Raw genomic sequence first — 26,656 nt, forward strand, 5'->3', positions numbered from 1 at the left:
TTAAGCCTCTGCTTGCTATTTGGGGTTTAGGTCCATAGTTAGTTGCCCCATGACATGTATTTGTAAAAAGTGCTATACAAGTGCCATTTTCCTAGAATTCTAAACTCAGGAAACTAACCATACATCAAGTGACCTGTTGTCAAAATGGCCGCCTATATGTCGTCATCTCTTTTGCTGAGAAGAAATCTCCACTCCGACTGGTGTCAAGGTGGAAGGGGACAAGAGGCTGGACAAGCTAGAGTCCTTCCTGGACAAGCTCCACAGTAAAGGTAAATCCCACACACTGACACTATTAGGTTTCACCGTGGCCACACTTTTTGTTATGACATCTTTTAAAAATAAAGCCACTATCAGGTTTCTCCGTAGGCACACTTTTTGTCATGACACCCTTTGTGCCATAGAAGCTTGAAAATCGACAGACACGCAATTGCCAATAAATAAGAATGTTTCTCTCTCCAACTGACTTCTGTCTGAATCTTCCTCTCACTCAGAGTTACAGAAAGTAACTGAAATCGCTTGTTGAGTTTCTCGACGTTGATACTTCTCTGACACATTGGCTATAGCGCGGGGCTATAGCGCGATAATGGGTAGTCCTACACATGGGGTTTCGTAGAAAACTAGACAGTGGTGGCCTTTTGATCTACAGTAGTAAGAGTTCAGTTAATTTCCTACTTCCTGCTTTCTGTTTCTTGGCAGGGCTGGGGCACAGCCGGACTTCCACCATCGAGGTGACTGCCGAGACGGAGAAGGAGGTCATGACCCTGGATGATGAGGAGACGTTTGGCCGCTTTTACAAGCCTGTGTCGCCCACCGCCCGAGGCGCTGTCGTTACTGCACTGACCGAGGAGGAATTCAGCGACCTTCAAGCCGACACGCCAAAGTACGGTTCAGTCTGTGTCAATGGAGCAATCTGCAAACTGTATTGGAATCGGTCCTGTTGAATATAAACTCAGCAGAAAAGGAAACGTCTCTTTTTCAGAACCCTGTCTTTCAAAGATAATTCAGAAAAATTGAACTTAACAGGTCTTCAATGGTCAAGGGTTTAAACAGTGTTTCCCATGCTTGTTCAATGAACCATAAACAATTAATGAACATGCGCACCTGTGGAACGGTCATTATGACATTAACAGCTTACAGACGGTAGGCAATTAAGGTCACAATTATGAAAACTTAGGACACTAAAGAGGCCTTTCTACTGACTCTAAAAAAACACCAAAAGAAAGATGCCCAGGGTCCCTGATCATCATCGTGTTGCATGCTGCAAGGAGGCATGGGGACTGTATATGTGGCCAGGGCAATAAATTGCAATGTCCGTATTGTGAGACGCCTAAGACAGTGCTACAGGGAGACCGGACGGACAGCTGATTGTCCTTGCAGTGGCAGACCAAGTGTAACAACACCTGCACAGGATCGGTACATCTGAACATCACACCTGCGGGACAGGTACAGGATGGCAACAACAACTGCCTGAGTTACACCAGGAATGCACAATCCCTCCATCAGTGCTCAGACTATCCGCAATAGGTTTGAGAGAGGCTGGACTGAGGGCTTGTCGGCCTATCGTAAGGCAGGTCCTCACCAGACATCACCGGCAACAATGTCTCCTATGGGCACAAACCCACCGACGCTGGACCAGACAGGACTGGCAAAACGTGCTCTTCACTGACGAGTCGCGGTTTTGTCTCACCAGGGGTGATGGTCGGATTTGCGTTTATTGTCGAAGGAATGAGCGTTACACCGAGGCCTGTACTCTGGAGCGGGATCGATTTGGAGGTGGAGGATCCATCATGGTCTGGGGTGGTGTGTCACAGCATCATCGGACTGAGCTTGTCATTGCAGGCAATCTCAACGCTGTGGATTACAGGGAAGACATCCTCCTCCCTCATGTGGTACCCTTCCTGCAGGCTCATCCTGACATGACCCTCCAGCATGACAATGCCACCAGCCATACTGCTCGTTCTGTGCAGGATTTCCTGCAAGACCGGAATGTCAGTGTTCTGCCATAGCCAGCGAAGAGCCCAGATCCTATTGAGCACGTCTGGGACCTGTTAGATCCTGTGGAAGAGTGGTGCAGTGCATGAGGAGAAGATAGTATCTGGTGTGGCCACCAGCTGTATTGACTGTTACTTTTGATCTTGACCCCCCCCTTTGTTCAGGGACACATTCTTCAATTTCGGTTAGTTACATGTCTGTTGAACTTGTTCAGTTTGTCTCAGTTGTTGAATCTTTTTACGTTCATAAAAATATTTACACATGTTAAGTTTGCTTAAAATAAACGCAGTTGACAGTGAGAGGACGTTTCTTTTTTTGCTGAGTTTAGTTCGCAGTGGGAGAATAAGTCAGGGGATTCCACTGGTCAATTTGATTAGTTGAGTTTGCTTATCTACTAGAGTAGTTGGTACTTGAGGTGATATTTGGAAACACTGTTTTATCATTTAAAAAAGTATAGATAGTAGTTTTTAGTTGTCTTTTTCCCCATATTCATTTAGGCAAATTGCTCTTCTTTATTAATTCCTACTGTACGAGCATGACTATACAGAATCTTCCATACCAATGTACTTTATGAGATGTACTGTACCAGTTAACTTGATCATTGTGGGGGCGATAGGCATTGATTGAAGCTCAATGTTAAATTTAAAAAATCCCCACCATCATATCTAAGCCAATATGACACCAATCTTGATGAAAATGTGTAAATCAACTTGGAGGTACACAACATGCAACTCGTCATGAGCCGTCCAGCCGTTACCAAGAACTGGGTTGTTAGGAATTGATTTTTAAAACTATTTATTGCGCCTACCTAGCTCAAATTCTAGAAGTCGGATTAAAACGAGACTATAGCGTCCATAAAGTTACTTTCTGTCTTTTTTTTCAAATGGCGGATTTACTAAATTTGTAGGTGCAACATTTTTTATAAAATGTATAATTTATCGCTCTCACATGAACATAAGAAACAACAATGTGCTACCCTTTTGTAGCATTTATAGACAATGCGAGCATATTCTGAAATCCAGTGGAATTCAAGTATGATAGCTAAGGAGATGGAGAAAACACCCGGACAACCATGGCATCCGACATGAGACGCCTCCAACCATGAATGATGTATGCGGTTAAGATAGTCTAGCTAGCTACATTTTCGGATATGACATGTTTCTAATTTTGACAGAAAGAGCCATATGCTTGGCTAGCTATAGCCTAATGTTAGCTAGCTAACATTGAACCTGGTTGGTTAGCTACCTGCAGATTCATGCAGGGAAGTAACGTCATGAGTTGCTACATGTCTTATCAAAAGACTCCACTATGCAAGTAACCATTTCGGGTGCGTTCCTAAATTCAGTCTGGCCATCTACTCCGATTTCAGAGCACTGAGTGTGCCAGAGAGGGCAGAATAACTGATTCATTTTCAAACACTTAACACCCGTTGAATATGGCCGGTGTCGGTAAACTCATCGGTCAGAGCTTCCGGTGGATGCTCTGAATTTGGAACGGACAATCTGACAGCACACTCTGGATAACATAACAGCCTAACCAGCTCTGCTAGGGCGAGTAATGTTCAGTGAGCTGTTCTCTCTCACTCACAGTAGATGACTGGAAGTAGCTAGCAAGTTAGCTTGGGTGCTTGACTGCTGCTGTTAGTACATTCGGATCAACCCTTAAAGAGATGGGTGGGGCTAAAGCTTAAGAGGGTGTGAATGATGCTGAATGGGTGTAGACAAAGAAGGGCTCTCCAATAGTAGTAGCAAAATATTCAAAGGCCATTTTCTCAAAGTGAGTTTACAAGTTGATCAACTTTCAAAGCAAAATTACTTTCCCGTTGTTCCTGAACTGTAGTGTATGATGTGCCATTTTGTAGCTCTGAGTCTCTACTTTTATCCAATTTTTGCTTCAAATTTTGCTACATTTCATAGTTTGGATGTCTTCACTATAATTCTACAATGTAGAAAATACTAAAATAAAGAAAAACCCTTGAATGAGTAGGTGTTGCCAAGCTTTTGAGTGGTACTGTACATAATCAAACGAAATGCTATGAGATCAGGCTGCAGCACAGCCAGCCAGCAGCGTACAGTCAAAAGAAAAGGAAATGCTTTCTACTTGATCAATTGAGTCTGTTTTTGAGTCTGTTTTCAACAAATCAACTGTTTTAGACTATTATATTTTCACCAAGTAAGATAAATAAATGTGCAATCACTACTGAGTGAATGAACAAAATCATTTTGGAATGAATGCTTCCAGACATAGTGTGTCAAAGTCAACTTTTTAAGAACAGGATTCGGAAAGTAATGGTTTGAGTTCCTGCCTGTGGATTAGAACATTGCAGGTTCACCTTCTGGAGGAGATATGTCGACCATTCTTTCATTAAACCTCTTAGTCGTGAAGTCCTCTGTTTAGGGGACCTGTATGATTCTGGTACCGTTTCCGACCAATATTTTCGCTTATATATTGATCTGTTGACACCATACTCCTCCTGTCTTTTTGGCATTTTAATCTACGTGTGCTGATCAACAGGGCCATACTAACAACCATGTGTCAACTCTGCCGTGCACACCTGTGATGCTAGCCACAGTAAGGATTAGCCACAATAGTGGAATTTGCAGTTCGCCTTCATAATAAAAGTACCCCATTTAGAAGTGAGTCAAACAATGGAATAATGCCATTATTTAGAGTAGATAATGCTAGACAAGGTTGGAATGTTGAACATCCCTTAGCTGTGGTATATTGTCCATATACCACACCACCTTAGGCCTTATTGCTTATTTATAATGTATAATAATTTAGCATAATCATCTTCCGGTGTAAAAAAAAAACGTAAAACGTTGTTTTTTTTAAATGTAATTTCTATGTGATAATGGGCATTGGTCTGATGCCGAAAAAGAAATGAAATTCACAGATGTGTATTATTCTTGCGTTGCCATCTTTATTGCAGAAAGAAATAAGTACAAACAACTACATATTATTTTGACAGAGGTAATGAACTCGCCATTAGTCAGAACAGCAATTGATAAAACAGGATTGTGTTTGAAACAAGTGCTTCTGAGCATAATTCAATATTACACAGGTAAGCTAACAGTTACAAAAATCATGAATGCAGACATGCTATCTGAGCTACTGTGTCCAACACACCACCACCTGTTATGTTGGGCACCTACTGACAAAAAAAGGATGTTATTATGTTTGTTTTTTTAAAGCTTAAGGAAATACAGGCATGCACCAAATTACTACAAGACAAATCGTCTCAATCAAGCCTGATGGTCTTGTAAGAATAAAAGCAAAGTTTGCCTTCATTTAATTTATAAAGCATGAAAAGGTAACGTAATGGGATAGCGTCTTACTGTGGTGGGTGAAGATTCCAATACTTTACCTTGAATGTCGTACAATCACATTATTGTGGAAGCACCTCCAAAAAAGTATGAATTAGGTTGTTTGAGAAGGTTTGAATCCTAAGCAACCTGCCTACACACAGTTTGAAGTACTATACCAACATAGCTACTGTAGTAGATCACAAAAACCTTGGAAGAGCATGGGTGGAATCGGCATTGTGGTGTTCATGTGAATTTCCTTTATTTTTCGGCTTCAGACCAATGACTATTCTCACTTAACAAAGTTTTGTTTTTAAATTACCTTTTGCATTTGTAAATGATCTCAAGGTGTACATCTCTCCTTCTAACCTCCCCGTCTTCTGCGTATGATTCTAGGTTGACGTCGGCAGTGACGGAGCACAAGCGTGCTGTGCGTCCTACTCGGAATAACCAGGGCTCACGCAACCCCCTCCGTGCCCTGGCGGCCCGCAACGACATCCGCCAGGTCTACACGGAACAGAGACTCAATATAGCTACCGTGGAAACCAAGAGGATCCAAGTGGAGAGGAGTAAGACCTTCCTGTAATATGTGTTCTGTAATGCAAGGTGGTTTGTTTATTTTCTTTTTAACCCCTTTTCCCCCCAAATTTGTGATATCCAGTTGGTAGTTAGTCTTGTCCCATCGCTGCAACTCCCGTACGAACTCAGGAGAGGCAAAGATCGAGAGCCATGCTGCTTGGCACACGGCTCGCTTAACCCGGAAGCCAGCCACACCAATGTGTCGGAGGAAATGCCGTACAACTGGAGACCGAAGTTAGTATGCATGTGCCCGGACCGCCACAGGAGTCGCTAGAGCGCGATGGGATAAGGACATCCCGGCCAGCCAAACCATCCCCGAACCCGGACGACGCTGGGCCAATTGCGTGCCGCCTCATGGGTCTCCCGGTCACGGCCGGATGCGTCACAGCCTGGGATCGAACCAGTGACGCCTCATGCACTGTGATGTAGTGCCTTAGACCGCTGCACCACGCAGGAGGCCCATGCAACGCAGATTTCAAAGATAACTATCCGTTTAACAAGTTGTAAATGGATCGTTTTCTAAAAGGTGAATCCCCAGGTGGCTAAGGAAGTGCTATTCTATTTTCTAATATTCTGTCACTACACTGTTCTTGATCACAGTCTGCATTTACCTTATGCAGGAGGAAAATAATTGAATATACACCATCACAATAAATCCATTATTTATTTTAGTCCGGTCTAGAGAAACATGATCTGAAGAACAGAATGAGTTTGCCTACTATTGGCCTATGTTATCTGGCTATGCTCCCCATGACATAGGCTGTAGGCTTGTTCATTTAGCTGACATGATTGATTATAAGTCCCCTGCCATTATTTTGTTTTATCATATTTTATAGTAAGAAGAATATAATTGAACTTAGCTGAATAAAATATACTTAACAAAAATATAAACGCAACGTGCAAGAATATTTTAATTTTTTTTACACTTCGTTAAAGTTCATAGACATTTGAAATTAATAAATGAGGACCTAATCTATTGATTTCACATGACTGGGCAGGGGCGCAGCCATGGGTGGGCCTGGGATGGCACATTTCTGAGATCTTTTATTTCAGCTCAGGAAACATGGGACCAACAGTTTACATGACATTGCCTACATGATAAAAAGACAAGAGGGCAAGACAAAGAATAAAATGCTATAGTCTGAATGCTTGTTGTTTAAGGTACCAAACTGTCTGTCCAAGCATTTGACACACAGTTCGGACACTCATCGGTACAACACAAGATATGCTATCAGTGGTCTCGTCACAGTCCCCAGGTCCAGAACAGAGGCTGGGAAATGCACTCCATGACTACATGGAACTTTCTGAACCCCCAGGTAACTCAAGCTAGCAATAAAACCAAATTAAAAGAACACCTTACGGGCAACCGGGACTGTGAAGAGACAGACATTTTTATATATTGTGTATTGTAATTTGCACTGTATTATGTAGGGGCTCATAGGGCAGGAGCCATCTCCTGTTTCTGAAGTGTGAGGCAGAGGGAGGACATAATAGAGTATTATCTATATTACATGATGTATTTTATTTGTTTTGTTTCCTGTTTGGACCCCATACTAGTAAATACTATTACTCAAAAGTGGGTTTTGAGACTGGACTTGAAGGATTGAATGGAGTCAGATTCGCAGGTATACTGGGGGGAGAGAGTTCCAGAGAGTGAGGGTGACATAGCTGAATGCACAGTCCCCCATGGAGTCAGAGGATTAGAGGCTGTGGGTGGGGGTGTCGATGAGTCGCTGCTAACCTTCATTTTGGATTGCTACCCACCCCCGTTTCAGCTCACGTCCACATTGGCCAAGTACAATAATGGCCTACTAACCTCCATTTTGTCTCTTGTCATCCACAGTGGCCAAGCATTCCAACCTGGCGGACGCAGCTCTGGCCGGCCTGGCTAGCAAGGAGAACTTCCGCAAGGTCAACCTGCGCAGCACCAAGTCCACTGAGGTGGTGACCAACAACAGCACGCTGCCCTTCAACAAGCTCATGCTCATCCGCATCAAAGGTCAGTCAGAGGGCAAAGGTTACGAGGTCAGGAACGCCCTTTTTCTGTTCAGAAATTGCACCATATTCTCTGTATAGTGCACTACGTTTTATTTACAATGATTCTTCATTGTAAATACATTTGACACATTTTTTTGTTCATTACCAGTACTCTTGAACAATACAACAGTGGCACAGATTTCAAACTTTGCTTCACCCATCCACTTCATCTCCAGGGAGTGTACAGTAGCATATATTTTTGGGAAATTCTTTCCGGATTGTTCCTTAACTAAACTTCCATAAGCATAGGAATGACTGGTTGGAGTAAGTGACTGTCTGGTTTCTAAAGGGGGTCTGTCTGGGTGTGGTCTGCAGGTCGGAGGCACGTGCAGGTGCGTCTGGTGGAGCCCGCTGCCCATTCCCTGAACAGCGGCGACTGCTTCCTGCTCATCACCCCCAAACACTGCTTCATGTGGAGCGGAGAGTTCGCCAACGTCATCGAGAAAGCCAAGGTACTAGACATGCACTATATTTACAAAAGTATGTGGACATCAGCTTCAAACTAGTGGATTCGGCTATTCCAGCCACACCTGTTGCTGACAGGTGTATAAAATCGAGCACACAGCCATGCAATCTCTATAGACGAACATTAGCAGTAGAATGGCCCTAACGAAGAGCTCAGTGACTTTCATCGTGGCACTGTCATAAAATGCCAAATTTCTACCCTGTTAGAACTGCCCTGGTCAACTGTAAGTGCTGAAGTGGAAATGTCTTGGAGCGACAACGGCTCAGCCAGGAAGTGGTAGGCCACACAAGCTCAGACAACGAGACCGCCGAGTGCTGAAGCGTGTAGCGCTAAAAAATCGTCTGTCCTCGGTTGAAACACTCACTACAGAGTTCCAAACTGCCTCTGGAAACAACGTCAGCACAAGAACTGAGCAGTCACACACAAGCCTAAGATCACCACGCGCAATGCCAAGCGTCGGCTGGAGTGGTGTAAAGTTTGCCGCCATTGGACTCTGGAACAGTGGAAACGCGTTCTCTGGAGTGATGAATCACGCTTCATCGTATGGCATTATCAGCAACCAGCACTCCTGTGTTCCAATGGCATGTTGTGTTAGCTAATCCAAGTTTATCATTTAAAAAGGCTAATTGATCATTAGAAAACCCTTTTGCAATTATGTTAGCACACTGTTGTGCTGTTTAAGAAGCAATAAAACTGTCCAAAAAGCCTTTTTAGACTAGTTGAGTATCTGGAGCATCAGCAATTTTGTGTTCGTTTACAGGCTCAAAATGGTCAGAAACAAAGTACTTTCTTCTGAAACTCATTCTATTCTTGTTCTGAGAAATTAAGGCTATTCCATGTGAGAAATTACCATGAAACTGAAGATCTTGTACAATGCTGTGTACTACTCCCACAAAACACCAGTTTCAACGTCAACAGTGAAGATGCGACTCCGGGATACTGGCCTTCTAGGCGGAAACTCAACAGCATGCGCCACTAGGCAAAATGTGTTTTGATTGAAACAACACACAGGTATGCTTCAGTTTAACTCCATCTGCTCAAAAATTCAGTCACTGTACATAATTCAAAACACTGTACTTCGAAACAACACTGTACGTAACGCAAGAAGATCTAAATGCATATTCTCATTAAACTGATTGAGATCAGATGATTGGCATTGATGGTTCATCGTAAAACATGACTTTTCATTCACAATTGACAGTGAGAAATGTGAAGGGAGGATGACGGCAAAACTGTGCGTCAAGCTGAGGTAAAGAAACACGTGTGCGGAACGTGGTACAGCTGTTTGGCTCTGGGGAAGATTCAGTATTTATTTTTTGCTCTGGGTTTCGTGACAGGTCCAGAATGGGGGGGGGTACCTTTGGAACCACAGCCTCTGTCTATAATTAAACACAAAAACAATGTTTTAGGTGAACATGTTGGACTGATCCTTAGCCCGAAAAATCTAGGAAATTCAAATAAGAACCATAGCCCTAATTTCACTCATGTACTACCAGGGTTTTTCAGCACTCAGCTTTGACGCCTGCTACACCACTGTAGCTATGTTGGTCTAGTGTACTTCAAACAGGATGTACTCACCACGACATTCTCCTGGAACGGGTCTACTGTTATCTGATCCTTTCAGATCTACTCACAGGGACATGGGCTGAGCACTCTCCCATTACATTCCTTCCACCTTTCCATCCATCACTCTCAACCCTCTATTATACAGGACTATCATTCACTAACACTGTCCGACCTGTCTAACACTGTCCGACCTGTCTAACACTGTCCGACCTGTCTAACACTGTCCGACCTCTCAACATGTTCTCAAATGAACAGATGATAAGGAACTGTTATACTTTATGAACTGTTTGTTTTAAAAAATATATATATTTTAAATATATCTGCATTTTATTGTCTAAATATGATGGTAAGGAAGACCAGCCCAAAATAGTATAGTTTAAAAATATTTATTTTGAAAATGGCAATGTGTAAAAAAATATCTGAATTCTATTTTAAGAGTAAAAGCAGTTGTTCAGTTCAGTGCCTGGCCCTCTTCCTCTGAGACCGCTGACGCTCTGGTTTCGAGCTGATGTCCACGTCTATCTGGGGAGCGTAGCGTCTCACGCTCAACGTCTCCTCCACCCCCACCCGTCCGTCTACCAGCTGGGTGCTGGTGAAGGTGGGGCACCAGAGCGCCTCCCACATTTGCTGGTTCAGGCTGTAGCGTGGGGAATGGACAGAGGCGGTGGCCAGCATGGAGTCCACCACTGAGTGGTAGATCTGCTGCTACACTGGGACGCAGTGACCGTGGATCATTAGGAGCTCCTCCTTAGCCTCAGACCTGCCAGTGGGGCTCCTCTCTGGTGACGAGAGGTGATGGGTATGGGACGGAAGTCTGGGAGCAGTGGTTTGGACAAACCTGTTCTCCAAGGGCTCCTTGAGCTTCCGCAGGTTCTCCTCCTGCTCTTCCTCCTCCTCTTCTGATGAGAGAGAGAAATCAGACCCTTAACTCTATCAAATGTAAAATTGTTTCAGGGTGGCTCTCTAACAATACAGCTGTATAATATGGTGACGTGACATACCTCGGCCATGAGAGAAGAGTTGTACAGTTTGGGGAAGAACATGGCTGGGCCTGGGAGTGCTAAATCTAGAGCAGCTGCATCACCTGGTCATCGCCCTTGTCATTAAACAGGGGCCCTCAGCCTGGTGACCATGGTCCAGGTGGAGATGTGGGAGACTTGTTCTCCACCCTGGGCCTCACAGTGGTGGCGGCGGGGTCTAGCCTGTTTCAGTCGCCGGTGTACTTTGACCTGGCAGACCAGCGGCTCAACTGTGGAGTTGACTTCACCCTCTCCATACTGCTGCTGCTCCTCAGTTGGGAGGAACTGCGGTATGTCCTGGTGGAGCCTGGAGGTCCCAGTTCTGCTTCTGGTGGCAACAGTAGCAGGTGACGAGGACAGAGACACCATCCTGGGAGAAGGAGGATGGGGAGGAAGAGGAGCAGCTCTCTACCTTCTCACACTGCATTTCCTGAGGGAAAGAATTTCCCCCTTCACATAGCAGTCTTTCCACCGCCCGGAGGGCGCTACACTCCTCTGAAGGCAGTACTTTTCCATGATTGTAATGGTGATCCATCAAGAATCAAAATTCAGCTGAAGTCTTAGGTTTTTAGGATAAATATTTAAAGAGTAATGTCGTTTCACAGCTAGTTCTGCTCTGTTTCCGAGTAGAATGTCTCTTTGGGGGGGTAATGTCAAAAGAGGCACCGGTGCACATAGAAACCGAAGGTTCCATTTGGATGCATTCAGTATTACATGGCTGCCAGATCTAGAGTTAAGTAGATCAGTTGAAGTCGAATGTTTCAACAGTTGTACGTATTTGCTCTGTGGCCACCATGTGATACAATGTCAACATTCAGTCTGAAATGTGTTACTGTTCAGCTCCACACTAGCCTCTCTCCTTCCCCATCCAGAAATCCTAATCCCCCAGAGACTTCTGTTTATCCGAAAGTAATCCGTTTCAGTCACGTCAGGAAGTTCGGCAAAATACAAATAATGAATTGAAAAAAAGTTTTATGTCACTTGCCCGAATGAATACGACCATGGTCTAAGCTCTTTGGCCTGTCCTGTATCCCTAGGCCTCAGAGATGGCATCGTTCGTGCAGGCTAAGAGGGACCTTGGTTGTAAGGCCTCCCAGGTGACTGTGCTGGAGGAGGGCATCAACACTGACAACAAATGGGCTAAGGAGTTCTGGGACCTACTGGGGGGCAAGACCGACTACAGAGGTACATACGTGCTTGTTTGCATGCACACATATATACACACACATACAGTGTGCTCATAAATTGTACACACACACCAGTAGATGTGCACACACACAGTCTCTCTCTCTCTCACACACACACATACACACAGTGTACACTTACACAATAAATAAATGTGCGTACTCGCATAAACACATTCTTGTACACACACACACGGTGGACCAGGTCGTAAACATATCCCAGGTGCACACTTGAACACAGACCACACACATTAGATGACCATATCTAATACACCTCATCACACACACCACCTTCCAACACCCAAAATACCACCTCCCCCTCTCAACACACACACACACTTATGTCCATTTCCATGTCCATTTGTGTGCAGGTGCAGGGGAGCCGGAGGAGGATGAGCTGTATGAAAGTGGTGTGTTAGACTCTAATGGGGTCTACGGGCTGCAGGAGGGCAAACTGGTGCCCCACAAAGAGGCCTGGGCCTCCATCCCCAGTGTCACCCTGCTCAACTCTAAAGAGGTATACCTGTGTGTGGTGTGCGTTTGTATGTGTGTGTGTGTGTGTGTGTGTCGGACTTTCCTGATTCCCTCTCGCTCTAGGTGTTAGTGTTTGACTTTGGCAGTGAGGTGTACGTGTGGACGGGGAAGGACGTCCCCCTTGGTGACAGAAAGGTGGCTGTCCAATTAGGGAGGCAGCTGTGGAGCGGTTCTTACGACTACAGCAGCTGCAGGGTCAACCCCCTGGACGCCTGTTCAACCAATACTGATGTCCCTGAGTGAGTTGCAAGCTCTTAGCCTGCCCTTTTATACACACTGTCCAATCACATCGCTCAGTTTTTGATGACCACAGGAAAATTCAAAAGGTCTTTGCCGGGTCATGCCACAAAAACGTTTGGAGTTGCTTGAAGGGCTAGTGTTTGAAGGACCAGTGCTCTCATTTGAACTGAGTGCCACTACCACGAATATGCAGAGGCAAAGGACTGTCTACACTAGAGTATGGCAGTATGTGTCTAGCATCTGTTTAGCAGTGATAAGTATTTGCAAATGTTGGAAGTCAGTGTTGATGGGGCGAAGACACTTTAGATTAGGGCTGGGAATTGCCAGGGGCCTAACGATGATACAATATTATCACAATACTTAGGTGCCAATATCTATTGCTATTCAGGATTTTATATGTGTTGCGATTCGATATTCCAAACATGTTGCTCTTGTCTGCTACAGAGAGACATGTCAAAGTTTTGTTGTAATATCATCAAATAATATTGAGTTATGTATTTGTATCCATTTTCTTCCACCCCATCACTACTTTAGATGCACCGTACTGTGAGAGAGTGTTTTTGTTGGTGTCGTTTTCTCAATGTTTGTGTGTATCTGTATGTGTTTTGTGTGTAGGCAGGGTGAGGGACGTCCCAGCTGGGCTCTGTTCGGCCGTCTGTCGGAGCACAACGAGACGGCTCTGTTCAGAGAGAAGTTCCTGGACTGGGCCGAGAGGAAAGAGGAGTCTGCCATGGATGAGGCCAAGGTATGGAAATGGATCTAGGGGGGGTGGCCATGGGCTTTATCTCAATTGCTTAAACAGCTGTCCTCAATCAAAAACATAATAATTATGAAGTCCTCTTTACATCAGCAGTTGTTACATAGTGCTTACACAGAAACCGAGCCTAAAACCCCAGAGAAAGCAATGGATTGGGAAAGACGGGTGAAAGCAATATGGTGCATGCTCATCGTTAGGCTGTCTTTCACCTCGTCAGTTCTTTTCAGATCAGTGCAGATGAGGAGACAGGGAGAAGAATGTCTGTGTAGCAAATGAAAAGCGTTCTGGTATGGGGATGCAATTACTTTTTTTTTTTGTTTTACCTCATTACAGTATTAAAAATAATAGATTAATAGAATCCACCCTTTTCAGGCCCTTTTGTCACATTGGGTCATCATGTTATGAGGCATAATCACATACTTAGTCATACAGTATACGGTCCCATTGCTTTTGTCGAAAGAAGAGAGGAAAAACAAACACCCATTTCCTCCTCTCTCATACCCATTTCCCCCTCTCTCTCCCTCTCCCCCTCCAGAGCCCTGTGCACTCTACCCTCCGCTCGCCCCTTGAGGCGGCCAAGCCCGACGTCTTAAAACCGTGCGACGCCAAGGCCCTGCTGGACAGTGTGGGTGGCCCCGTACGTAGCCTCCTGGAGGGCGTAGACGTTCAGCGTGGCTACGGGATGGTCCGAACGGAGGACGGACGCCAGGCGGAGCTCGCCACAGTGGCAGTGGACGCCTGGCATATCCGGGAGTTTGAGGAGGAGGAGCTGGTGGCGGCGAGCTTGGGCCAGCTGCACGAAGGAGACACCTACGTGATCCGCTGGAAGTACTCGGTCACCACTGTGGGTGAGTAATGTTGTCATACGAACGTCATAAAAATCTACTAAAGGTGCTGGGTGAAGGGCCACTGTGGGTGAGTCACGCTATTAGATGTAAACGTATTGTATCTCTATGGGGGTAGAAGTAGTACAGCGGGTCGTTGAGAAGAGGGATATTTTTGCACGCTGTAGTTGTTCATAGTTCCAGACGCATGTAGGAAAAGACTATTGAGAAACTCCAGCTCACTGGTATCGTGTCTTGAATATTTCAAAAACAATTAGTTGGATCCCATCAAAAGTTTTGATCAATGCTTTACCAGGATTAAATACACAGTGATGGATACAGATGTTTTTGCCATATATGTGTACCCGTCGGTTCTTGAAGAATAATATCTCATGAGCTGAATATAGCTAACGTCAGCCATTCAGCTAACGAAGTTAGTTCCAGATGAGTTTTCCAATGGAGCCCTCTTTGTCTGGAGAAGGAAATGAACCAGCGCTGTAGGAGCTGTATCTACTACTTTGTTTCGGGACAAACTGGATCACTCAGAGTTCCAATGCGGCAATCGTTTGCTTTCCAAGGATTATAGGCTCGAGGTGGCTTCCTTGATCACGCAGGTAGCCAGCCTACGTAAGAAACTGGGGGAAACGCAGAGTGGAATGTTTACCGCTTGCGCATGTTGGATGTATTTCCGTCTTGTCGTTTGTCGTTATATCCGACTGGCCGGAGTTGCTCGGAGTTCGTTTGCCAGGGGAGCCATCTCCGACTTCTCCTCCCCCATCTCATAGCTGAGTCGAAGCAAGAGGGCGCATGGCAATCAATGATGGTCACGTGTCACGAGCCGTGGAAGCCGAAGACAGCGGCCTGCCGCAAAGCTGCCTACACTCCCAGCGAGAGGCCCTGGAGCCTGATCTTCCTTGCATCTTAGTCACTGGGGGTACCTGTGTCTGCGGCCGCTGTGCCGACTCCTATCCTTCCCCTACGATTTCGACGTCGGCGAGTGTCCGCCCTTGCTCTGGATCGTGCTGGGCTTCTACATCTGTCAGAGGCCTGCGCCATCCTGTGAATTGTGGGAGTGGACGGCTTTCCTCGTCCTTCTCGCCGGCCGTGATTTTGGGCAGCTCCATGGTAAGAAATGTGACTGTTTTTGCACCAGGAACTATGTCCTATGCCGGAGCATGAGTAAATGACATTACTAATCTGCTCCCGAATGTACTACGGCAGGACATGGACATCGATTATATCGTAGTCCATTTGTATTTTAATGACATTACGAAGTGCAACTGGATTTCAGAGTTGATTGACTCTCTGCTTGACACTAATAAAATACCCATCATATCCGGCCCGGTGTCCTCTCTGAATTGTGGCATTGAACAGGATTATTTCTCCTCACAACTGGCTATGTGATTTTTGCAGTTTAATGGGTGTAACTTGTTGACAATTTTGATACCTTTTGGAAACAAAACACGTTTTATGAAGAGCTCAGCTCAGTTAATCCCTACCATTGTGTTCCTGAGTCAACATAATGCTTTAACAAATGTAAATTATACCAAGGGCATTGGTAGACATAATGTAAGTAACCTAATTGATGTCTCTCTAACTGCCCCGAATGCCTCTGCTGATCCAACAGCTATTGTATGCAGCAATCATGTCTATCGAACCCAATTTATGCTGTTAGCACTGAGGCGTTGTGCCCTAGTAGGAAGTCTACTGTGTGCAGTTCACCCTGCACGAACATAAATAACATGAGAATGTCTAGTTCTGCAAAGCTTCCCAATGAAAACAAACATCCATGAAAAGTGCTCAAAATAGCCAACATTAACATATGCAGCTTAAGAAAACACGGTTCATGAAATTAATAACTTGCTAGTAACAGATGACATTCATATTCTGACTATCTCAGAAACTCACTTAGACAATACCTTTTGTTACAGTGGTAGCAATGCAAGGTTATAACATTTATAGGAAAGACAGAAATGCCAGTGGTGGAGGTGTTGCTTTTTATATTCAGAACCACATTCCTGTAAAGATTATAGAGGATCTCATGTTAAATACTGTTGAATTAATATGGTTACAGGTTCATCTGCCTCACCTAAAGCCCGTTCTTATGGGAAGCTGCTATTGACCACCAAGGGCTAACAGTCAGTATCTGGATAACGTGTGAAATGCTTGCTAATGTATGTGATATCAACAGAGGTCTATTATTTGGGTGATTTGAATATTGACTGGCGTTCATCAAGCTGCCCACTCAAGAAAAAGCTTCAAACTGTAACCAGTGCCAACAACCTGGTCCAGGTTATCAGTCAACCTTCCCGGGGTAGTTACAAATAGCACAGGAATGAAATCATCAACATGTATTGATCACATCTTTACTACTGCTGCAGAAATGTGCTTGACAGCAGTATCCAGATCAATTGGATGTAGTGATCACAGTATCATAGCCATATCTAGGAAAACCAAAGTGTCAAAGGCTCGGCCTAATATAGTGTATAAGAAGTCATACAATAAGGTTTGTAGTGATTCCTATGTTCATGTAAAGAGTGTGTAATGAGGAGTAAACAGACATAGCACTTGACAAATTTATGAAATGACTTATGCCAGTTACTAATAAGCATGTACCCATTAAGAAAATTACTTTAAAAACTGTTAAATCCCTGTGGATTGATGAGGATTTTTTTTTTAATGGTATGGTTGAGAGGGGTGAGGCGAAAGGAATGGCAAATAAGTCTGGCTGCACAACTGATTGGCAAACTTACCTCAAATTGAGAAATCATGTGACTAAACTGAATTAAATGAGGAAGAAACTACACAATGAAACAAAGATAAATGACAAAGAATGATAGTGATAGCACCAAAGCTTATTCATTCAATTACATTTTGGGAAAAAAGCTACTACAGCAACAGTTGTATAGTTACAGAATGGGTGGAAAGGAATGTTTGTCCTAAATATAAGCATTATATTTTGGACAAATCATTCACTAAACCCTAAACCTCAACTAAATCTTGTAATAAATCATGTGGAAATTGAGCAAGTTGAGGTGACTAAACTGCTTGGAGTAACCCTGGATTGTAAACTGTGTCATGGTCAAAACATATTGATACAACAGTAGCTAAGATGGGGAGAAAACTGTTCATAATAAAGCTCTTCTCTACCTTAACTTCTTTGGGATAGCGGGCAGCATTTTCACTTTTGGATGAAAAGCGTGCTCAGAGTAAACTGCCTCCTACTCGATCCCAGGTGCTAATATATGCATATTATTAGTAGTATTGGATAGAAAACACTGAAGTTTCTAAAACTGTTTGAATGATGTCTGTGAGTATAACAGAACTCATATGGCAGGCAAAAACCTGAGACAAAATCCAAACAGGAAGTGGGAAGTCTGAGGTTTGTAGTTTTTAAACTCAGCCCCTATTGAAGTTACAGTGGGATATTGGTTATGTTGCACTTTCTAAGGCTTCCACTAGATGTCAACAGTCTTTAGAAACTTGTTTGAGGCTTCTACTATGAAGGGGGGCTGAATGAGAGGGGAATGAGTCAGAGGTCTGCCAGCAGCCTCGATCTCAGTCAGGAGCATTCACATGAGAGGTAGCTCTCTCTCCATTGTTTTTCTACAGACAATGGAAATCTCTGGTTGGAACATTATTGAACATTTATGATAACATCCTAAAGATTGATTCTCTACATAGTTTGATATGTTTCTACGACCAGTAATATAACTTTTTGGAATTTTAATCCGAGCATTCCGCTGGACTTGCATGCGCGTTTCGATTTGTTTACCAAACGCCCTAATAAAAGGAGGTTTATGGACATAAATGATTAACTTTATCGAACAAATCAAACATTTATTGTGGAACTGGGATTCCTGGGAGTGCATTCTGATGAAGATCATCAAATGTATTTATTTTGGCTGTTTTGGGCTCTGAGCACCGTACTCAGATTATGCTTTTTCCGTAAAGTTTTTTTGAAATCTGACACAGCAGTTGCATTAAGGAGAAGTTTATCTAAAGTTCCATGCATAACACTTGAATTTTCATCAACGTTTGTAATGAATTTTTCTGTGAATTGATGTGGCTCTCTGCAAAATCACGGCATGTTTTGGAACTACTGAACATAACACGCCAATGTAAAATTTGATTTTTGGATATAAATATTCACTTTATTGAACAAAACATACATGTATTGTGTAACATGAAGTCCTATGAGTGTCATCTGATGAAGATCATTTAAGGTTAGTGATGAATTTTATATCTATTTGTGCTTTTTGTGACTCCTCTCTTTGCCTTGAAAAATTGCTGGGTTTTTCTATGACTTGGTGGTGACCTAACATAATCGTTTGTGGCGCTTTCGCTGTAAAGCTTTTTTTAAATCAGACACTGTGGCTGGATTAACGAGAATTGTATCTATAAAATGGTGCCTAATACTTACTTGTATGTTTGAGAAATGTAGATAGCGGAACCACGTTCCCAGACAGGTTAACAGCACTATCAACAAGGCAGGTCCTACAGGCTCTAGTTTTATCACACCTGGACTAATGTTCAGTCGTGTGTTCAGGTGCCACAAAGAGGGACTTAAGAAAATTGCAATTGGCTCAGAAGGGCAGCACGGCTGGCCCTTGGATGAACACAGAGAGCAAACATATTAATAACATGCATGTTAATCTCTCCTGTCTCAAAGTAGAGAAGGGATTGACTTCACCACTACTTGTATTTGTGAGAGGTTGAAAGCACTGAGCTGTCTGTTTAAACAACTAGCACACAGCTCAGACACCCATGCATACCCCACAAGACATGCCACCAGAGGTCTCTTCACAGTCCCCAAGTCCATAACAGACAATGGGAGGCGCACAGTTCTACATAGCGCCATGACTACATCGAACTCTATTCCACATCAGGTAACTGATGCAAGCAGTAGAATCAGATTTAAGACAAACATAGGCACAGCCACATGCATACACACACATGATAACATACGCACTATACACACACTTACACATGGACTTTGTGTTGTAGATATTTGGTAGTGGAGTATGGGCCTGAGGGCACACACTTAGTGTGTTGGGAATTCTGTGATGAATGTATTGTAATGTATTTAAAATGTATTAATTTTGCCGGACCCCGTGAAGAGGAGCTGCTGCCTTTGCATAATACATACAGATAGCTTAGTATATCTTACCCGTCTTAACCCGACAAATATTATATTACACCATTGATGTTGTAATTTGTATGTTTGTTTGTTTAATTATTTGTCCTCCAGTGGGTAAGAGGCAGAAGCCGGGGGAGCTGAGTAGTGGGGGTCCAGGTCGGGAGCGCAGCGCCTGTTTTTTCTGGCAGGGCCGTCACTCCAGCGTCAGTGGCAAGGGCACCTCCGCACTGATGACCGTCGAGCTGGGGAACCACAGGGGGGCACAGGTTAGTCCACAGCACCCAAAAGTGTCACTTGTGCAGGGATGCCTAACTATTACCCAGGAAAGTTACCCCCCTGCAGGCTCTCGCTCCAGCCCTAATCTAGCGCACTTGATTGTATGTATGAATTTTCTGTTCAACAGGACCTTAATTGATTGAATCCGTTGTGTTACAATGGGGTCTGTCTTTCTTACTGGTGGTTAGGTGTTGGTGGCACAGGGCAAGGAGCCTCCATGTTTCCTGCAGCTCTTCCAGGGAGGCCTGATCATCCAAAAGGGTAGCAGAGAAGATGATAGCGTCAACAACACAGGTATATGCAGAGCTCTAAAGTCTGACCATTTCGTTCGCATACATGCTTAAATATTTTGCTGTGCAACCTGCATATTTTCATTTGGTAGCACCAGTGCACGTAGAAAACAAATTGCCCTGGTAATAATTGTTGTAATGATTAGTCTTCACTCACCCGTTGTTTTGGAGAGAAGAAAGCGAGCGCATATTTGTTGCCATCATGGTTATACCATTACGACAGCTTGTTTGTAGCCGCAACAGTTCAAAAGATTTGACCCCTATGATATGACCTATATTACCAACCTCCTTCCAATGGCAGATCCTACACCTAGTAGGCTAAGGAGCAGGCGTAGGGTTTTTAATTGGGGGTTATCTTCATCACAAAACGCAAAGAAAATAGCAATGTATATTTTCAGAAGCCAGGTGAGTCTCGTGTTCATATTTCAAAACCTCCTCGTGCTTTTGGAGTTACCTAATAGCTACATAATAGGCTACACTTGATTTAGGCTACTTTATAGCACGCTACATTTTTCTGACAAGTGATGAGCAAACAAATAGATAATATTCACCCCTTATTTGCCCAGCCAGAGATTAATTAACCAAATACAGACAAAGATTCAGTGGAACTAAATCCGATTTGATTATCAGACAACTCACAGGCTTTTGGTCGGGGTAGCCTTGCCCCGCGAGTGAAGAGCGAAATAATCCACTAGGCTACGTAACACATTGCAAAATGTTTCATGTGCCTTAATAACAAACTCATAGGTTATCTGTGCATATGAATAAAAATGTTAATTACAAGCATAGTTTATTTCTCGCAGAGAAACAAATTATTCTTCCTGGCTAGCCTTGATTGGCTGACATAATGGCAGGGCTGGTCATGCCGGATGATGTGTTCTGATTGGCCATGCCACAGGCTACTGTCTAACATAATGGGGTCTTCCCTGAACCGCAAATGTCTACCGCAAATGTTTTTTTTTTAAGATAATAGAAATGGACAACTGCAAACGTGTTGCTACAGCTCTCAACAGCACTGCTGCCCTGAATTTAACTGCTGTTATCGACAAAGCTCAATGGGAGACTGTTGTGATGGACAATTTAATTTGACATCTTTTTACCGTGTAGATCAGCTTTAATATTGCAGATAGTTTGTGGCTTCCATCAATGTAACCACATCATTTCCAGTCACCACTCCACAAATTTCTTGTTAACAAATTATAGTTTTGGCAAGTCGGTTAGGACATCTACTTTGTGCATGAGACAAGTAATTTTTCCAACAATTGTTTACAGACAAACAAACACAAATACATTTACAGTGGGTCAGAAGTTTACATACACTAAGTTGACTGTGCCTTTAAACAGCTTGGAAAATTCCAGAACATGATGTCATGGCTTTAGAGGCTTCTGATATGCTAATTGACATACATTTTGTCAATTGGAGGTGTACCTGTGGATGCATTTCAAGGCTTACCTTTAAACTCAATGCCTCTTTGCTTGACATCATGGCAAAAATCCAAAGAAACCAGCCTAGACCTCTGGTAAAAAAAATTGTAGACCTCCAGAAGTCTGGTTCATCCTTGGGAGCAATTTCCAAACGCCTGAAGGTACCACATTCATCTGTACAAACAATAGTATGCAAGTATAAACACCATGGGACCACGCAGCCATTGTACCGCTCAGGAAGGAGACATGTTCTGTCTCCTAGAGATGAATGTACTTGGGTGAGAAAAGTACAAATCAATCCCAGAACAACAGCAAAGGACCTTGTGAATTTTCTGGAGGAAACCGGTACAAACCTATCTATTATCCACAGTAAAGAGTCCTAAATCGACATATAACCTCAAAGGCCACTCATCAAGGAAGAAGCCACTGCCATAAAAAAAGCCAGACTACGGTTTGCAACTGCACATGAGGACAAGGATCATTCTTTTTTTTTTTTGAAATGTCCCTCTGGTCTGATGAAACATAAATAGAACTGTGCGGATATAATGACCATCGTTATGTTTGGAGGAAAAAAGGGGAGGCTTGCAAGCCGAAGAACACCATCCCTACCGTGACGCACGGGGGTGGCAGCATCATGTTGTGGGGGTGCACTTCACAAAATAGATGGCATGAGGAAGAAACATTATATGGATATATTGAAGCAACATCTCAAGACATCAGTCAGGAAGTTGAAACTTGGTCGCAAATGGGTCTTCCAAATGGACAATAACCCCAAGCACACTTCCAAACTTGTGGCAAAATGGCTTAAGGACAACAATGTCAAGGTATTGGATTGGCCATCACAAAGCCCTGACCTCAATCCCATAGAGAATGTGTGGGCAAAACTAAAAAGGCGTGTGCGAGCAAGGAGGCATACAAACCTGACTCAGTTACACCAGCTCTGTCAGGAGGAATGGGCCAAAATTCACCCAACTTATTGTGGGAAGCTTGTGGAAGGCTACCAGACATGTTTAACCCAAGTTAAATCAATTTAAAGGCAATGCTACCAAATACTAATTGAGTGTATGTAAACTTCTGTCCCACTGGGAATGTGATGAAAGAAATAAAAGCTGAAATAAATCTCTCTCTACTATTATTCTGACATTTCACATTCTTAACATAAAGTGGTGATCCTAACTGACCTAAAACAGGGAATTTGTACTCGGATTAAATGTCAGGAATTGTGAAAAACTGAGTTTAAATGTATTTGGCTAAGCTCTGTGTAAAGTTCCGAATTCAACTGTATAGACCCAATATAGGCTATATCTCAATCGATTAAACGTTTTCTGGTGCTCCTAAATTGTATCAATTGGGAGTACCAGTGCTACTAATTACACTGTGCTCTAAATAACAAAATGTATGTTTCACATGATCACTTACTACTAATAATAATAGTAATGTATTACATTTATACTGTCTATTCAATATATAGCACTCTTTTCATTACTCCAAAGGTAATCTCGAAGGCTCTTTCAAAACAAAATCTGAATGAGGGATATGGCTAGTAGCTGGCCGATCACTTTTTTTTATTATTCACTTAGCACTACTAGAACGGATGCCTTGAGTGGCATTAAAACACAGTGCTTGTGTTTACCACACGTTGTCTGTCTGTTTTGTGCCACTGAGCTCGTGTGCGTCTACTTGAATTTGTCCGTGCGTCTTCCTGTCCAGGCGGCTGGCATCTGTATTGCGTGCGCGGGGAAGCCACGGTGGAGGCTTCCCTGGTTGAGGTGGAGTGTTGCTGTGCCAGCCTGCGTTCCCGTGCCACCCTGGTTCTGCTGGATGCCCACCAGGGACAGCTCTACCTGTGGCACGGATGTAAGTCCCACGCCAGCGCCAGGGAGGTGGGCGCCAGGGCTGTGGAAAGGCTCAAGCAGAGGTGAGTATCCTATACAGTTTGTTTATGGGAGTGTCTGCAGTCTGCTTTATTTTAACCTGGCAACTTTTCAGCTCTGACCAAACGTAAAGCAAACACATTCGGTTTCAGGCTCTGACTAGTTTAGGCTCTGACTAGTTTGGTGTGTCGTTCGTTTAGTTTATGTATGCAAGTTCATGTGTTTTTTAACGTGTGTGTGTGTGTGTCTGATTACGTGTGTGTGTGTGCGTCTGCTTACGTGTGTGTGTCTGCTTACGTGTGTGTGTCTGCTTACGTGTGTGTGTCTGCTTACGTGTGTGTGTCTGCTTACGTGTGTGTGTGTCTGCTTACGTGTGTGTGTGTCTGCTTACGTGTGTGTGTGTGTCTGCTTACGTGTGTGTGTGTGTCTGTGTGTGTGTGTGTGTGTGTGTGTCTGCTTACGTGTGTGTGTGTGTGTGTCTGCTTACGTGTGTGTGTGTGTGTGTCTGCTTACGTGTGTGTGTGTGTGTGTGTGTGTCTGCTTACGTGTGTGTGTGTGTGTGTGTGTGTGTGTGTGTCTGCTTACGTGTGTGTGTGTGTGTGTGTGTCTGCTTACGTGTGTGTGTGTGTGTGTCTGCTTACGTTTGTGTGTGTGTGTGTCTGCTTACGTGTGTGTGTGTGTGTGTCTGCTTACGTGTGTGTGTGTGTGTGTCTGCTTACGTGTGTGTGTGTGTGTGTCTGCTTACGTGTGTGTGTGTGTGTGTGTGTGTCTGCTTACGTGTGTGTGTGTGTGTGTCTGCTTACGTGTGTGTGTGTGTGTGTGTGTGTCTGCTTACGTGTGTGTGTGTGTGTGTGTGTGTCTGCTTACGTGTGTGTGTGTGTGTGTGTCTGCTTACGTGTGTGTGTGTGTGTGTGTGTGTCTGCTTACGTGTGTGTGTGTGTGTCTGCTTACGTGTGTGTGTGTGTCTGCTTACGTGTGTGTGTGTGTGTGTGTGTCTGCTTACGTGTGTGTGTGTGTCTGCTTACGTGTGTGTGTGTGTGTGTGTGTGTCTGCTTGTGTGTGTGTGTGTGTCTGCTTACGTGTGTGTGTGTGTGTGTGTGTGTGTCTGCTTACGTGTGTGTGTGTGTGTGTGTGTGTGTCTGCTTACGTGTGTGTGTGTGTGTCTGCTTACGTGTGTGTGTGTCTGCTTACGTGTGTGTGTGTCTGCTTACGTGTGTGTGTGTCTGCTTACGTGTGTGTCTACCAGGCATCCTTCTGAGCTGGGCCTGAACAGTAACAGCAGTCTGAAGGTGGAGGTGGTAGAGGAAGGCACGGAGCCAGTTGGGTTCAGGAATGCTCTGGGACAGCAGGACAGGAAGGCATACGACTGCATGCTCCAAGGTACCGTACCACTTCTTACAGTAACATTTTCACACTCCTTATCATATCTCATTCTGACTATACTGTAACGCACGTCTTATCGCTAGTCTTACCGTAACATAGATATTCCTTACCGTAACAGGCTCCAATACTGTAACATACAATGCATTCAGACCCCCTGACATTTTCCACATTTAGTTCCGTTACAGCCTTATTCTAAAATGTATTTTAAAAATAAAATCCACATCAATCTACACACAATACCCCATAATGACAAAGCAAAAACAGGTTTCTTTCTTAAAATAAAAAAATGAAATGTTACATTTACATAAGTATTCAGACCTTTTACTCAGTACTTTGTTGAAGCACCTTTGGCAGTGATTACAGCCTCAAGTCTTCTTGGGTATGATGCTACAAGCTTGGCACACCTGTATTTGGGGAGTTTCTCCCATTCTTCTCTGCAGATCCTCTCAAGCTCTGTCAATGAATGGGGAGTGTCGCTGCACAGCTATTTTTAGGTCTTGCCAGATATGTTCGATCGAGTTCAAGTCCAGGCTCTGGCCGGGCCACTCAAGGACATTCACAGACTTGTCCCAAAGCCACTCCTGCGTTGTCTTGGCTGTGTGCTTAGGGTCATTGTCCTGTTGGAAGGTGAATCTTCGCCCCAGTCTGAGGTACTGAGTGTTCTGGAGCAGGTTTTCATCAAGGATCTCTCTGTACTTTGATCCGTTCATCTTCCCCTCGATCCTGACTAGTCTCCCAGTCCCTGCTGCTGCCACCACCATGATTCACCGTAGGGATGGTGCTAGGTTTCCTCCAGACGTGACGCTTGGCATTCAGGCCAAAGAGTTCAATCTTGGTATCATCAGACCAGAGAATCTTTTTTCTCATGGTCTGTCCTTCAGGTGCCTTTTGGCAAACTCCAAGCAGGCTGTCATGTGCCTTTTACTGAGGAGTGGCATCCGTCTGGTAGAGATGGTTGTCCTTCTGGAAGGTTCTCCCATCTCCAATGTGGAACCCTGAAGCTCTGTCAGTGACCATTGTGTTCTTGGTCACCTCCCTGACCAAGGCCCTTCTCCCTCAATTGCTCAGTTTGGCCAGGTGGCCATTTAAGAATGATGGAGGTCACTGTGTTCTTAGGGACCTTCAATGCTGCAGAACGTTTTTGTTACCCTTCCCCAGATCTGTGCCTCGACACAATCCTGTCTCGAAGTTCTACGGACAATTCCTTTGACCTCATTTCTTTGCTCTGACATGCACTGTCAACTGTGGGACCTTGTATAGACAGGTGTGTGCCTTACCAAATCATGTCCAATCAATTGATTTTACCACAGGTGGACTCCAATCAAGTTGTAGAAACAGGATGCACCTGATCTCAATTTTGAGTCTCATAGCAAAGGGTCTCAATACTTATGTAAATAAGGTATTTTTGTTTTTTATTTTGAATACATTTGCAAAAAAATCTAAAAGCCTGTTTTGCTTTGTCATTATGGGCTATTGTGTGGAGATTGAAGAGGACAAAAATACATTTAATCAATTTTAGAGTAAGGCTGTAACGTAACAAAAATATTGAAAAAGTCCATGGTTCTGAATACTTTCCGAATGCACTGCACAGGCTCCTTACCATAACACAGGCTCCTTACCGCAACACATTCTTACTGTACCGTAACGTATACGTCTTATTATAACATACACTCCCTGGGTGCTCCTGACCGTAACGCGCGCTCCTGACCGTAAGCTCCTTACTCTGACACACACTAAACTGACTATATGTATTCACTATGTCACT

The 26,656-nt window shown here is 43.9% G+C and overlaps 1 protein-coding gene across 2 annotated transcripts in view; it reads left to right on the forward strand.

Annotated features, from left to right (window-relative positions):
* Positions 1-26,656, forward strand: part of LOC139368246 (supervillin d) — a 113,888-nt gene that overhangs the window by 84,206 nt on the left and 3,026 nt on the right. For both annotated transcript variants that reach the window (XM_071106952.1, XM_071106953.1), the window contains exons 12-25: positions 183-269; positions 697-880; positions 5,694-5,866; positions 7,720-7,875; positions 8,229-8,365; positions 12,002-12,149; positions 12,520-12,665; positions 12,746-12,921; positions 13,538-13,667; positions 14,215-14,527; positions 19,755-19,909; positions 20,108-20,213; positions 23,345-23,552; positions 24,755-24,888. In XM_071106952.1, the coding sequence (XP_070963053.1) occupies positions 183-269; positions 697-880; positions 5,694-5,866; positions 7,720-7,875; positions 8,229-8,365; positions 12,002-12,149; positions 12,520-12,665; positions 12,746-12,921; positions 13,538-13,667; positions 14,215-14,527; positions 19,755-19,909; positions 20,108-20,213; positions 23,345-23,552; positions 24,755-24,888 (2,253 nt within the window). The remainder of the gene's footprint in view (positions 1-182; positions 270-696; positions 881-5,693; positions 5,867-7,719; positions 7,876-8,228; positions 8,366-12,001; positions 12,150-12,519; positions 12,666-12,745; positions 12,922-13,537; positions 13,668-14,214; positions 14,528-19,754; positions 19,910-20,107; positions 20,214-23,344; positions 23,553-24,754; positions 24,889-26,656) is intronic.

Source organism: Oncorhynchus clarkii, chromosome 16, assembly GCF_045791955.1.
Source record: "Oncorhynchus clarkii lewisi isolate Uvic-CL-2024 chromosome 16, UVic_Ocla_1.0, whole genome shotgun sequence".
Lineage (NCBI taxonomy): Eukaryota > Metazoa > Chordata > Actinopteri > Salmoniformes > Salmonidae > Oncorhynchus > Oncorhynchus clarkii.